Source organism: Ixodes scapularis, unplaced genomic scaffold, assembly GCF_016920785.2.
Source record: "Ixodes scapularis isolate PalLabHiFi unplaced genomic scaffold, ASM1692078v2 PGA_scaffold5__190_contigs__length_132052651, whole genome shotgun sequence".
Classification (NCBI taxonomy): Eukaryota; Metazoa; Arthropoda; class Arachnida; order Ixodida; family Ixodidae; genus Ixodes; species Ixodes scapularis.
Window position 1 is genome coordinate 128051517 of NW_024609880.1, and position 15024 is coordinate 128066540.

General features: G+C 44.7%; 1 protein-coding gene across 1 annotated transcript; it reads left to right on the forward strand.

Annotated features, from left to right (window-relative positions):
• The first annotated feature begins 4703 nt into the window (after positions 1-4703).
• LOC121046372 (nucleoside diphosphate kinase 7) lies at positions 4704-14901 on the forward strand. The gene is made up of 4 exons (XM_042293898.1): positions 4704-4766; positions 12238-12348; positions 14009-14116; positions 14822-14901. The coding sequence occupies exons 1-4, from the start codon at positions 4716-4718 to the stop codon at positions 14852-14854; spliced, it is 303 nt and encodes a 100-aa protein (XP_042149832.1). The 5' UTR covers positions 4704-4715; the 3' UTR covers positions 14855-14901.
• Positions 14902-15024: the final 123 nt, after the last annotated feature.

A 15024-nucleotide genomic window follows, 5' to 3' on the forward strand; every position in this document is an offset into this window, starting at 1 on the left:
GGCGTGACACTTCATATTCTGATGTCACCGCGTATGTTTCAGCCTGGAAAGTGGGTTCCTGGAAGGAAGTTCGGTGTGTCTCCAACTTCTCGGTGAAAGGATTCTTTCGCGGCTCAAGAACCGCTCGACCGTTTCCCTCGATCCTTCGAGTGACAAAGGCGAGGATAACATTATTGCGAGCGGGATTCTATTGTTTTCTTTTAGAGCGCAGCTCTTAGGCGCCCGTTTCCGGGTTTCGCGGCGTCGGCGTAGCCGTGCTAAATTTAACGGGAAACTTGAAGCCACGTGACCTAAACACCAATTCAATTCCCCGCTAAATTTAGCGGGGAAAAAGACGTCACCTGACTTGGTGTTCCGTCACCTACGAACAAATTCAGTTTTTCCGCTAGATTTAATGAGAATACTGACCTCACGCGACCTCAACAGCAATTTATTTTCCCGCTAAATTTAGCGGGAAAATTGACGTCACGTGACCTCAACACAAATTCTGTTTCCCCGCTAAATTTAGCGGGGAAACTTACGTCACATGACTTGGTGTCACGTCACCTAGGAACAAATTCAGTTTCTCCGCTAGATTTAGCGGTAAAATTGACGTCACGTGCAAATGAGAAGGAGGAGGAGGAAAGGAGAGGAGCACGAGTAGGGGAGAGGAGGAGGATGGGCATACCCTTCGCTCCGTACCCTCCCCTCCTCCTCCTCAAGAGCTGCGCTCTAATTTCGTTTTACCAAATAATTTTGAAACTTCTATTTTTTTTATTTAGCTTTGTTCTGTCTATATTCTGTAACAATTGTGATTAATTATACACCCATGTTCGTTACACTCGATGCTCGACGAAAAAATAAGATCCCGTGGGATTTTTCTTCTCAGAAAGTCGATAAGCAATGACCATACAATAGTCATTGATTAGACAACAGCGCACCCGATAAAACACCGAATCGCTAGTTCGATGAATGATGTGGACACTCTTTTTCAAAACGCCAACGCGAAACGTAGGCGGTCGCCATTCTTTGAGGGCACGAAGCGTGTGATTGGGCCCGAGTCCTCGCCGAGCGATGACGTCACACTCGTGTCCAATACCCGCTCGCAGTGCCTGATCAAGCAATGGCGGACTAGGTGAATGGGAATAGCAGCTACTAGATGGAACGCGCTTTTGAAAAGGGTCTATTACTTGTTGTGGCTTAACGTGACCTTCATGTAAATGCGCGCAGCAATTACAACACCAATTTATTCGTTCCACGCAGATGTGCTGGGTTGTCATTGCTGGGTGTCCCAAGACGAAGCCTCGGCTGAGAAGGTATAAGTGACCGCGTTGTTTCAAGTGCGCTGTCTTCTCTTGAAAAAGTTTGTGGCGTCCCTATTCGATCATGTCGGCAGCAGCAACCTTATTATCATAACCGTCGTGATCATCATCATCATCACTATCATCGTTGTAGTCATTCCCGCCATGAAAAACCCAACTGCCTAAGGTTGTCTTCTGTTATTCATTACGATATACCCTGGTTGACTCAGGACCAGCTATAACCACCATAGTTGCTAACAGCCTAAGAAACAGACCTTATTATCATCCCGAGCACCTTATTATCGCCGATGGGCCGTTACCCGATGCGAATCCCCAAGAACAAACCACAAGGCAAGACACGTGCACATCATGCCCTGCGTTTCTCAAACTGACAATGCTAGCAAGGCACATCGTTTGTTGTTGATAATGCGTAAAAAAAAAAAAAAAAAAAAAAAAAAAAAAACTTGGCGTTGAGTGTTTTGTTTGGTTATGCATTTGCATTGATGCCTTCTGTTACAACTCGAGTTTATGCGATATTACAGGAAGCTAGGCTGTTTTTCGGCGCCCACGGAGACCGCATGTGTTCCACGGCAGTCTTCGAGGACACCACGTGTTGCGTGATCAAGCCTCATGTCTTCAGAGACGGTTCGTACGCCGATGGAATGATGTGATTGCAGCGCCGTTGGACGCCAAACTGCGCCAAATTGCTTACCCTGCTACATCCTGCTACTTTTTCACCAAAATGTACGGAATTTGCGCGCCGCAATTTGCCAAAGATTAATTTCACTTTAATAATACTAGAAATGTAACAGCTTGGGCCTCGCCACCCGGCCGGATCGTTGCGATAGGCTTGTGCGAGTATTGGAACTTCCGATTATCGCCTCAAATCAAATAGCGTACTATTCGGTTTGGTTTCGAGTCAAGCACTGGCAGCATATACTCGGAAGTTTCAAAATAATTCTCATGTTCGTTCATGGTCTGTTCTTGGCCGGTTGTGTAGTTTCGTTGAGTGCGCTTCTCACCGCGCATTGATGTACTGCAGTGAAGTGAACAACCGCGGAGTAGGCATCACGTTTTTGCGTGCTTTCCCGCAGCGCACCCTCGTGCTAAGGGGAAAGCACTTCTCCAGAGCGAGACTAAGTAAAACTACCCTAACGGTATTCTTTTTTTTTTTTTTTCGAGATTTAGCAAGGACATTTCGGCAAGAATAAATTTATGAACTCTTCCAAAGGTTTATTCTTTATGCCAACTCTTGTTACCACTTAAAGGTGAGAGTAAATTACAACTAAATTCGCAGAAGCAGGGGATGGAAGTGCATTTTTTTAAAGAAGGCGTATTAACCGTTCACATGGTAATTTTTCTGGTGAATCTTTACGTATAAAGTGTAAATGACGTTCATAATCAAATGACGAAAGCTTTTTTTATTATTATTATTTCAATGAGGAATGACAGTTTTATTGCCATCTCTAGGACTTGAAGGAAACAGTTTTACGTGATCAACATTATTGTGCTCTAACATAATTGAGATTCCGCACTTAAAATAGCCATTCACAGCAGTTAGTGCTGTCCTTCATCGGTCGTCTTCTTGTTACCGTTTCTGGTGCTTCTACACACAACTAATGCTTGAGGGAATCGCTTGTGCTGTGCAGTCGACGCCAACAAAGGGTTACACATAAGTGAGAAGGCAAAGTAGACATTGCCTTTTAGTTGTTTTCCATTAATCTTAGCATAATATTTGTGGTGGTATGAATATAAATTAAATGTGCGTTTATGCTCCAAAAGTCGTTTTTGCTGCTCCAAACTTGACTTTTGGCAGCTTCTCCAAAGTTACTCAGACCAATCCCATCACTGCTGATATTTTATTTCACGGCGTGAACTCATTAACCGTCTTGTATACTTAATAGAAGAGCGAATGTGGAATCGATGTTGAATAATAGGTTGCAGAAATAGATTACTTAGGACTAAATAGCTATAAAACAATATAATAATATAGTGCATGATAGATAATTGTTTGTTTTATCGTCAATTTCAAGAGCCTGTATATTTGACGCTTAGCAATGGGAAGCAGGAAAGTCAGAAATGATACAACAGCAGAAAAAGATTAATTTTAGAGTTGAAATGTGTGAAACAATTCGCACATATTCCCGATTCACGGGGGATACCTGAATTCCCGCGTTTTAAACACCCATAGAACACAGGACCTTTAGTGATAAAAGGAGACCCCGGCGCATGTAACGAACAAACATGCGTTTAAAGCGCAAAAATGTGAACACGAAAATAAAGAACAGTCGCCCAAGTGTCCGTCTTTTCATGAACGTCTTTGTTTGCAGGTACCGTTCACAAGGTGCTGAGTAAAATCCTCAAGTCGGGCTTCGAAATAACGGCGCTCCAAATGGTATGAGACATGCGTCGATTCCCACTTCCTCGCCAGTCCCGATGCGTGCGTGATCTGCAGATTGTCTTGTGCGACTTCAAACTATTCACGACGCTAATGCAAGGCTGCAGGCGAGCAGCCTTAGAACAAACTTTTTTTTTAAACTTTGGAGAATAGGGACACGGGACAGCACAAATTCGTGTTATGCTCTCTCTGTTTTTCCATTCTCCAGGATTAAAAAAAGGACGACGCTCACGTTTTAGAGCGCAGCTCCTAGGCGCCCGTTTCCGGCTTGAGCGGCGTCGGCGTAACCGCGCGGTGCATTATGAGAAATGTCCCAAAATGCAACGCGCGGGGAGGAGGAGGGGGAAGAGAGGAGGAGGTGGGGAGGGGGAGGAAGAGAGGAGGGGAGGAGATTAAAGGCTGAGGGGAGGAGGGGGACGATGAGAAGGAAGAGGAGGGAGGAGGGCCCTCCCCTTGGTACCCTTCCCTCCTCCTCCTCAAGAGCTGCGTTCTAATTCGGCGTTACAGGGAGTTGTAAACGTCTTTCATTTTTTGTACCGTCATTAATGAGTACGCCAGTGCGATGGTGTGTTTTTGCACTCAATCGTGCGCAATGGGCTGAACACACAGACAAAGACTGAAATGTAGACTCAATGAGGCGTGCACATAAAATCGACTACATAGTTTGAAATTGTTTGCCCAACACTGAGTTGAAAGTGACAGAGGAGGGGTGTTACTGCCTGTAACAGCTTTCACCACACTTCACGACAGACACATTTGCTGAGTTTTGCGCTCCCCTAGGTTCAAGCTCACTTCGCTATTGCATGAAATGAGCAGCCACTGAACAACAAATTTATTTTCTTCTACGAATCGTTTTTGCATGGGGAGATTGGGTCACAGGTTGCCTATTATGAATGTTTCGCTTTTACGTATGCGAAGAAAAAAAGTAATTTGCCAAAAAGATCTTTTAAAGGCGATAGCATCCACGTAGGTAAGTTCGTAACGTATAAGCTTATCCAAGTATGGTGTCTCGGTTGCAGTTATATCTGGATGGTGCCATGGCCGATGAATTCCTTCAGGTCTACAAGGGAATTGTTACGGACTATAAGGTCAGTACACGAAGCGGAAAAAGTGAAAAGAAATTCAAATATTTATAAAACCAATTTAAGAAATCTGACTATTAACGTTTTTCTTTTTGTTGTTTTTTAACCCGAAGTGAAGGATCGTACCATTGTTTCGTGTCCCTGCAATTGACGTAGATTTCAATGTCAGATTGGTCTACTTGTGGTATTTTATGTCTCTTTCTTAATAGGTCTTTGCTGTAATATTTTGAGGTTACTTATTGAAACGCCGTGACCCCGGAAGTGTATTTTACGAGAGCAGAAAGGGGGATCTGATATATATATATATATATATGGGTGGTTTCATCTCAAATCGTGCGGGCAAAAAGGGTCGAATTTTTAATTTCGATAAAAAAAAATATATGTTATGGCGCCGTTTCTAAAAACGTAGTCGCCGCAGACCGCAAGTTCGTCGGATTTTTTGTTCGCGACTTATGAATTTTTAAAGAGGCCGCGGCGAAAAGCAGTGTCTTTCACACCCGTCGTGGGTCGGATGTTTCGCTTCATCTCTCGCCGTGGATTTTCAGTCCACATTATATTATATTTTTTTAAGCACTCTGTGGACACATCTAAAAGGCTCCAATACCATCAAATAATTTTAGGCGTTTTGCTTTTTTTCTGTAAAAATGTCAAAAACGCCCCCTCGGTCAATTGTTGACGAATTTTGACAATTAATTACTGGCGATCTACTTGGGTTACATCAATACCTTTTATGTCCACGGAGAGCCCAAAACACGTTCTTTATACGTATTATAAAATGACTTGGTTGTATGAAATATTCTTTGCGGTACGTTTACGTTAACGTTACGTGAAAACCAAAAAGTACCATTTTTGAAATCGATTTTCTCAAAAAACCCATTTTTTATTTTTTTTTATTTTTTGTTCAAATGTCGATATGATAGTTGTCTACGCGAAAATCAAGTCTAGAAAGTGTATATTTTGTTTGTATGTTTTATATTTAAGCATCAATATTGTACAAAAACGTGTTTTTACGGCAAGAAATGGACTTACGAATTGCGCGTCTTCACAAGCTTGGAAATAGTTTTTTTTTTATTTTTTTCAACGTTCCCACATAAAAATGAAATGCAGTATTTCCACCCTGTTATATTTATTGATTATTTAAATTTTATTATAGGCGGCAAGCTACATCGGAGGAGTTCCAAAAAGAGAAAGCAACACTTCTTAACAGACCAGCAGGTGTCGTAAATTTTTAACGTGTAGGAGTCGACAGACGTCGTATGATCCGGGGCCCTCATTGGCCTGCATGAACGTCCCGCCCTTTCGGAGCCAGCAGATGACCACGACCTTTCGCGCTCGTTGTGTTAGGTAGGACGGCCCGTGACAGTAAAGCGAGCAGCGCACCCTGTGTCACGAGGAGTGGAATGGTACGATTGTGTCGTTGACGCGGCGAACAGTGACAGCCACCCAGGAGGAGTCAGTCAGAGTATTGCACAAGGGAAAGCAAAGGAATCGTTGCCTGAAAGGATGAGGACACCACGGCCTTACAATATCGACGGTCAACAACTGTTCTGCCAGCCAAAACAACGCCGCGTGCGCGCTAAAACCGGCGGCGCGGGACAGAAATCCCACAGACGCACACACGAAGATGGGCCGGTTTCGTTAGGGATGTGGGGAAATTTGAAACCATCCATCCGTGCATGCGTGAAACGATACCGCCTGTTTGCCCCAGCTTCGAGCGCCCTATCCTTACCTTGAAACGGCCGTGCTCTCTCTCCCTCTCCGGGGAGATCCGATAGCACCGAAGGGTTATCTATTAAACTTGAGGAAGAAAACGAGAAGGGGCTGTTTAAGTTTAATTATCAACACCAACCCGCTCATTCTGTCTTTATAAAGGGTGATCTCTTTTGGAAACAGCAAAGCCCGGAGACTGACATTAAAACGAGCGTGTTGGTAAATATACTTGTGTTTGTATTTTGCCAGAGACTAGTTGGGTCGAAGTCAGCCTCCTTGTCAACTATAACCGTTTGTGAAGAGTGGGCTTCTCTCGAGATGAAAAGTCAGCGCCGGCTGACGTGTTCTTTTGAAAAAGAGAAGGGGAAAGAGAAAGTTTGAGTAACTGCAGCTCGAAAGCTCCTCTCCCGATATGAAGCTTCAGGCATAGTCTCGGTTACCTTCTCGCGCATCGCCTGCTCGAATCTATTCTTCACTTTCTTTCGCACAGCCACTGTTCCGCACAGCCGTCGTGAATGTGCGTAATAGAGGGAGGAACAGATTCGAGCATCATCTGGACGCCGTCATCCTGCCAGACTTCAGTGTCGTGGGACCGACTCGTGTGTGTTTCTTCGCCCCGCTGAACTTAGTTTCTCGAGCGCGTTTTTGAACGTTTTTTTTTTTTTTTTTCAATGTTTTTTTACTAACTGTTTGTTAGCACTGTTCAGTTGTTGGGTTTATTTTGTCATGGCGTAGCGGCCTGGCGGTGATGTAGAGAGCGTGTTCGCACGCATTTGGTTGCGTCCCGTTTAGGAAATGCCCGGAGGAGTTGGTTTTTGTTCTTGCCATGTGCGGCTGAGTTTTCCCGTCTTTATTAAATTATTGATTTTTTTTATTTTACCTTTACGTGCCGTCGACTTCTTGGTCTGACTCTCCACCAGGCTTGGACCTATCGCCTTGCCACCGCTCGAACCTAAATACTTTATTTTTTTTTTTTTAACGCAATTTTCCTTAAGATCGGGGTTGGGCAATTTAATTCCTATTTATTTATTTTTATTTCGTACCCCTCTCCATGACACACCCTTTGTGTGTTTCGGACCGTTTCTGTGTCACCAATTTTGTTTATTACGGAAGTGAAAGGACATTCCCTGGTGACCTGTGCGATGTCCAAAGAACAAACCCCAGTGTTTGGTTTCGGAAAGAATTGTATATAATATATCGACCATGTGGTGACCTTCTATGTCTTAGTAATATGACAGCTAATAGCTAGTCGTGCTAGTTTACTGTGAAAGGTTTATAAATCGAAACAATACAACGTCTGTGCCTTCTGGCTATTGGAAGTCTACTAGGCCCGCTGATTTGGTTAGATATGTATCTCGTGGTTCCCGCTCTTATCGAAACATACATAAATATTCAATACCACAAAATCTGTTTATAATTGATTACAAAATGCAGAAGAAAATTCAAGAAAACTTTTTCACAATTCATAGAGACGCATGGGTCGTAATGTCTGACTTAGATCTTGCAAAACAAAGACGTTTTTTTTTTTTCGATATTGAGGCCTAAATATAAAACATACAAACAAAATATACACTTTCTAGGATTGATTTTCATGTAGACAACTATCATATCGACATTTGAACAAAAAATAAAAAAAATAAAAAATGGGTTTTTTGAGAAAATCGATTTCAAAAATGGTACTTTTTGGTTTTCACGTAACATTAACGTAAACGTACCGCAAAGAATATTTTATACAACCAAGTCATTTTATAATACGTATAAAGAACGTGTTTTGGGCTCTCCGTGGACATAGAAAGTATTGATGTAACCCAAGTAGATCGCCAGTAATTAATTGTCAAAGTTCGTCAACAATTGACCGAGGGGGCGTTTTTGACATTTTTACAGAACAAAAGCAAAACGCCTAAAATTATTTTATGGTATTGGAGCCTTTTAGATGTGTCCACAGAGTGCTTTAAAAAAGATAATATAATGTGGACTGAAAATCCACGGCGAGAGATGAAGCGAAACATCCGACCCACGACGGGTGTGAAAGACACTGCTTTTCGCCGCGGCCTCTTTAAAAATTCATAAGTCGCGAACAAAAAATCCGACGAACTTGCGGTCTGCGGCGACTACGTTTTTAGAAACGGCGCCATAACATATATTTTTTTCATCGAAATTAAAAATTCGACCCTTTTTGCCTGCACGATTTGAGATGAAACCACCCATATATATATATATATATATATATATATATATATATATATATATATATATATATAGCCCCAGCCTTGTATATATATATACAAGGCTGGGGCTAGATAAGAGACGGAAAAGTTGCGCGGGCGCCTTACCGCAACGGCTAGCCTTGCACCTGTTCCACGAGTGGTAAGTTTAGAGCACTACTATGCTTCTCACGTGCTCAAAGTCTTCCTAAAAATTACTGGTTTTCGATGACGCTGAGAAAGTTTCTAGTTGAAACCATATGTCTATTTTTATTAATTAAAAAGTTAATGAACAGATTTTAATTAATTAGCAAACTGATCGTTACGATTAGCCCCCTATATTACGTCCCCCCGGCCGTATAACTCACCTGCAAAAACCTGATAAGTGCAACTTTCACGGCATTTTTAAACAAATCTGTTAATTAAAAAAACACCCGGTATCTATCGATCTCTCTCTTTATATATATATATATACACAATTATAAAATCACGCTGCACATATTTGGCGGCTTAAAGCATAACTCTATATCGACAGCCCTTTCTAAAACAGCTCATTACCTCTCGGAAAGACTGCTCTAAACATATTGATGAGTCGCCTGAAACTACGTCTCCATTCTTTCATTCGGACCCCGTGTTATTGTACGACGAGGAACAAGTGACTCTTGTACTCTCACCATTATGGCGGAGCACCCTGAGTTTTCTTAGCTTCCCTTCGAAGGAGAACCAGGGAGCTTAATTCCCTGAGAAAAATACCGAGGGGGGGGGGGGGGGGGAGGATCCAGAGCCCCCTCTGCCCCCCCGCTTCTAGGATTGACACCTTTGTGCATACTGCAAACAGACTGCTAATGAAATCACCAGAATGTACACAGGCTGTTTGATAGGGTGTATAGGTCTCTTTCCAAGACTCGAGCTTCTTTGTTTTCATTGTCCAGTCTCCTCGATAATTTGGTAAGGCCTTCTGAATCACGGGGCTCTACCTTGGAATGTCCGACCAGAACGCCGCACGACGAGTCCGGAGTTTGGCTTCGGCGCAATACAGATCAGGTGTGCAACGAAGCCCGCCGAACGTAACGGAGCAGCTCTGCTACACTGGCCGTGGCCACATCCACAGTAGTAAAGCTTGGAACTGCGTTTTTTTTTTTTCTTTTTACATATACACTTTTGTTGCGTGTGTGGCGACCGCCATGTTGATTTATTTCGTAGCTGGATTGGGTAACAACGTCGCACCACTGTATTTGCCGAATCGACGCTAGAACTCGCGCGAAACACATGTACGACGAAACCGTCCGATCCGACGTGCGGACTGCCGGAATGACCTTGAGGGGAGAGGGTTTTCATAGCATCGGAGAGCGTTGAAAACCCTCGCATCCGACCGTCGTATTGCGCGGTCGGACGTCGGATCGGACGGTTTCGTCGTACATGTGTTTCGTGCTTTATGCCGCTCACGGTCAAAGCGAACGCGCCTCAGAAATAAAACGCGAAGAAAAGCACAGCAACGCAGATGCTTCGTCACGAAAGCCGTGAAGTCGGCGGGGCAACCGCGCCTGCGCGGTGGAGAGCGTGATGTCACTGGTTAAGCGCCGTGTGCAAAAGGAAGACGTGGCGTGCTGCTTGTAGGAGCGCGGCGCGTGTAGGAATCCTTCCGCATTCCTACACGTAAACAGTCTTAAGTGTCTCGGCGTGTTTTTTTTTTAACTATTTGCTTTATTCATTGCCGCCCAACATAACTACGTCATATTTTGACATGTCAACCGTTACACAAAAACGGTCTATGGCTGGAGGCTTGAGTACAGTGAAGGCTATAGGTGCGACGGCTGCAGATTGCGCTGTGCAAGGTGCAAGGCAAGACAAAAGGGCACGCTCCATTCGTGTCGGAACTACACCCCGTTCAGCCTTGACAGTGCGGTGGGATCCACACTCGCCGGATCAATCAACCGGCTGCCTTCCATCACCCGACACCGCTCTATGCTCGTAACCAGGGCCGTAACCAGGGGGGGGGGGGGGGGTTAGGAGGTTCTGACCCCCCCCCCCCCCCCCCCGAAATTTTTTTCTGGGTACGGCCCTGCTCGTAACTACGGGCGGGAGTGCGATCGCGTGGCTACATGATGAACATATGATTGGTCCAACGAATCCGCCGCACTGTCAGCTGACTAATGCCCGACCTCGTTTAAGCGATGTTGAGGTCGACGAGTTAGAAGCCCGGGGGTTTCCGATCGTCTGACAGAGCTCAGTCGGTTGTATAAGCGTCGCGTGTCGTGCCTCCGCCCAGTATTTGCCCAAGTTTCGATCCCGGATAACCCCGAAATTAAAGCGGGCTCGTATTTCACTCAACTTAATCGCTCGTGTGCGATTCCCCGGGCTATCGGATCAAAAATTCGTGCGTCCATTCAGCGAGAATTCGAGATAAGCGTTTCACACGCCCTATCGGAGCGATTAATTTCTTCCTGCCCTCGGTTGAATAGGCTGCCCAGCTCGTTGACCTCCCCGAATGCATTCCCGCTTATTACGAATACTCGAACTATAGTCGCTTTAAGAAGCGGGGGGCGGGGCTTATTATGTTCCGTGGTTCTTACGGGCCCATGCTGCAACTTCATTGGTTGCGGAGGTTGCGGCAGGGATTCCCATATCCTGCGTTTCATAGTGGGCTATTATCATCTACTAGACGAACAAAAATACTATAATTAATTATTTTCCAGAGGCTGCAGTATTGGGTGTTTATGTTCTCCCACTGTTCTCTTTTTCTTCGACTCGAAAGTTTCTTAAGTTTTCCGCACCGCAGTCTCGGGTGTTACGTTATGATTATGTCTTCTCTTTTAAAGATAAGCCGCCTCGGTGGCTCCGAGGCGAGAGCGTCGGCCTACGGATCCCCATATGGCGGGTTCGAATCCCGGCCGAGGTGCCCGCAATCTGACGGAGGCTTATTGCGGAGAAGACGCCGTGTAAACGAGCTTTCGGTTGCACGTCAAAAGATTCCCAGGTGGTCGAAATTAATCCTCAGTCCTCCGCTGGGGCGTGCCATATGCCCGTCGTTGGTTTGGCACGTAAAAACCCCCAAATTTGACTTTCGATTTCTCTTTTAAAGATGCCTGCTCGTCTACTTACCCGCAAAACACTCGAAGAGCCGATCTCTGCGATCTACGAAATCAGCTTAGCGAATGATGAGGCGGAACATCTGTTTAGACCTCAAAATGAAGTCTGCCCTGGGGCATTACGCGATGCAATTGAGCACGACGCTTTGCATTTCGTAATGCACTAGCGCAGACTTCATGTTTAGGTCTAAACGGACGTTCCGCCTCATCATTCGCTGAGCTGATTTCTTAGATCGCAGAGATCGGCTGTTCGAGTGTTTTACGGGCAAGTAGACGCGCAGGCCTTTTTTTAGAGTGTATACGTTCGGCATCGCGGTGACGATAACGGTGTTACGGAAAAACTACGCTGAAGCTCTAATAACCCCTAGAGTCAAGAAACCGGTTGATTGCGCGGGCCGTTAGATGGACGCCGCACAATATGCATGCGACAAAGCGTAAACCACGCAACCCATGACGTTACTAACTCGGCCACAGGGAATGGTCCACCAGATGTCGAGCGGTCCCTGCCTCGTGCTGGAAGTCAGGGGCTGCTGCGGCCCAGAGACCCCGAGGCAGTTCAAGGAACTCGCCGGACCCTCGGACCCGGTAGGGCTCGAGGACGTTTCACGAGCACTTAGAAGACACGACGGCAGAAGCATCTGCGGACACGAGTAAAGCATGTTCGAAGCCGGTTCACTTCTTCATACATCTGTATGCTTGGAACATTTCTGCGGACAGTTTCTGTAGGGCCGATGTGACCGTCATACAAGGAAGAAACCCGCTTCGGACAGTAGAGAGTTTTAGGGAACCGTTTTTGCACGCCCGATATATAGATGGGCCCTCCGGTACAAACTGCGCATGCGCTATAGCGGAAGACTCGCACTGTCTAGTGTCTGCAGACTGTCTTTTGTAGGATGTATTAGCGAGGGGATTGCGGCTTTGAAGAACCGGCCAACCAGCGCTCGCCAATGGGCATCCAGTTAGGTTTCAAGTTCTTTAACTAGTGAGAAACAAAGAAACAAGATGATGATCCTATTCCTTGGGCCAAAATAAAATAAATTTCCTTTTTTCGGTTTATATATTTGTTTGGATAATATATTTAGAAACAGTTTCGATGTTTCTGAAAGTCAGATTCGTTGAGTGGAAGTGAATACCCGTCCTACGAGCATTTTGAAAGGCCTTTAGTGCCGGGATATGGCATTTATCCAAACGCTATTTTAGGAAATGGCCGAATTGGCTGGTGATCCAGTTTCGGAGCTTTGATCGTGGCATGCTCCGTTTCGCTGACTTTCATCTGGCATTTGTTAGATTTCATTTAGGATTTCCGCGTCCCACTTAACGGGGAACCATATCAACATTCACAACGTCCTTTTTCTTTTTCACGGGGCTACAAATGACGTTTGGTGTCTCCTCTGCACAGAGGCGGTTTGGCCAATGGAGTGCCACTGCTAAGCTGAGGTATTCAACCCGTGTCACGGGGCATACATCAGGGGTGGCTAAAGTGACACGGGGTTGCCAACCGCAGGCAAAACTACAAAAATTCGTAAAGGCGCAAGGAAAGAAAAAGAAAAGGGGCGGGGGGGGGGGGGGGGGGGGTTGCTCTTATCAAGAAACGATATGGAGGGAACAGCCCTTTCCAAAGGGGACAAGTTATTGTCGACTGCAAGAAATAACACCAGGCAGCAGAGCGTCTCTTCAACCTCTAGGCAAAAATGAATGCACGGTTCGCCAGCCAGCCATTGCCCCTGACTCCCGTTACGGGTATACGGTTCGAAATTCTTTCAATAAAGGAATCAGGTTCACTGGACACATGTATGTGTCAAAAAGCAGCTCAGCTGGATGTGTACGACTACGTAGTGTAGTACAAGCTGCCAAGACTGTGAGCTTTATTTATTTTTTTTATTTCTAGAACTCTTTTCGTTTTGGGGACACAGGAGGGGAAAAAGGGGGGCACGCTCATTAGGGAGCCGCTAGTCCATGGCATTTGGAACCGCGAAGACCCGTAGTTTTTTTACACCTCGTTCATGTCATTACAAACGCACACTGGCCCGATGCCAACAGAACCCAGGATCACTGGTTTGAATTTATTAATCGATCCGAACATTAACTCGTGTTTACGATAACGAAAGAGAGACGTGGAAGACAAGCAGACAACCTGCAGATCTTCCATGACCCCCTTTCGTTATTGTAAATTAGAAACCAACACGCTCAACCATCTACATTAACTCGTGTCTTCTTGTTTTTTTTTTTTTTTTATGTTTTGCAGTTTCACGCGAGCAAGCTATATCCAGGATCCCTCAGGGCTGAGTTTGGAAAAGACATTCGCCGAAACGTGGTGCATTGCACGGACGTTCCCGAAGATGCGCGCCTGGAGGTGCGTATGCACACGGGGAAATCTCACACATTGCTGCTCGTACACTTGCTTGTAAACTGCTTGTTGTTTGTAGGCTTTCTTGTATACTTGTTTCTGGTAGAAATATAAATGATGTCTAACGTCGCCGTCATCCTATGTTAGTGCTGTTAATAGCACCTTAAGGATGTCACTGTAACACCTTCAGGATGCCAGCCCTAGGTCAAGCTGATTTACACCCTTAATGGTGTAAATTTTTAATACGTATAAGTACGAATTATTATTTTTTGTATATCAAAGCGTCCGAATTAGGGTAAGAAATCTTGCTTATAAATGTACTTCGTGCATTACAATAGTGACATGTTGTAGTCGATGAAACACACCACGCATGGAAAAGAAATCACTCGAAGCAGTTATACGGCGGGGGGGGGGGGGGGGGGGGGGGGTAAACAGTTATTTGAAGGAAAGAGAGACATTTTTATATTTTAAAATGTATGTGTACAAAAATACTAACGAATCTTCTTTTTTTTTCTTCTTCTTTTTGTCAGTATTGTAATTGATGTCGTGGTTATCTTTGAACGATTTTATTCTTATGAAGAGATAGTAAGGAACTCCTAAAATACCTGGGTGTTGTCGCTCCTTTTTTTTTCTGTGTCATTTACTGTTGGTAAAATTAGAATAATTTGCGTTCGTGATGAATGGGTTTATAATGCCGTTATTATCTTCCAGGTGGAGTTCTTCTTCAAAGAAACCGAAGAGTAGAACATCTATTCCTCAAAACGACACTGAGTTCAGAGCAACAGTTTGGCGAGAACTTTCAGTTATCAGTTGCTCCCAATTTACTCAAATACAAAAACAAAAAAGAGTACATGTACGAAGCATTTTTGGATTATAATTCTTATATCATTTGCGCGCTCTTACCTCGACATGAA

Coding starts and splice junctions, on each gene's coding strand:
- LOC121046372 (XM_042293898.1), top strand. CDS start 4,716: ATGGCCGATGAATTCCTTCAGGTCTACAAGGGAATTGTTACGGACTAT. Junction 12,349..14,008: donor TCGCCGGACCCTCGGACCCG/GTAGGGCTCGAG, acceptor TATGTTTTGCAG/TTTCACGCGAGCAAGCTATA. Junction 14,117..14,821: donor CCGAAGATGCGCGCCTGGAG/GTGCGTATGCAC, acceptor ATTATCTTCCAG/GTGGAGTTCTTCTTCAAAGA.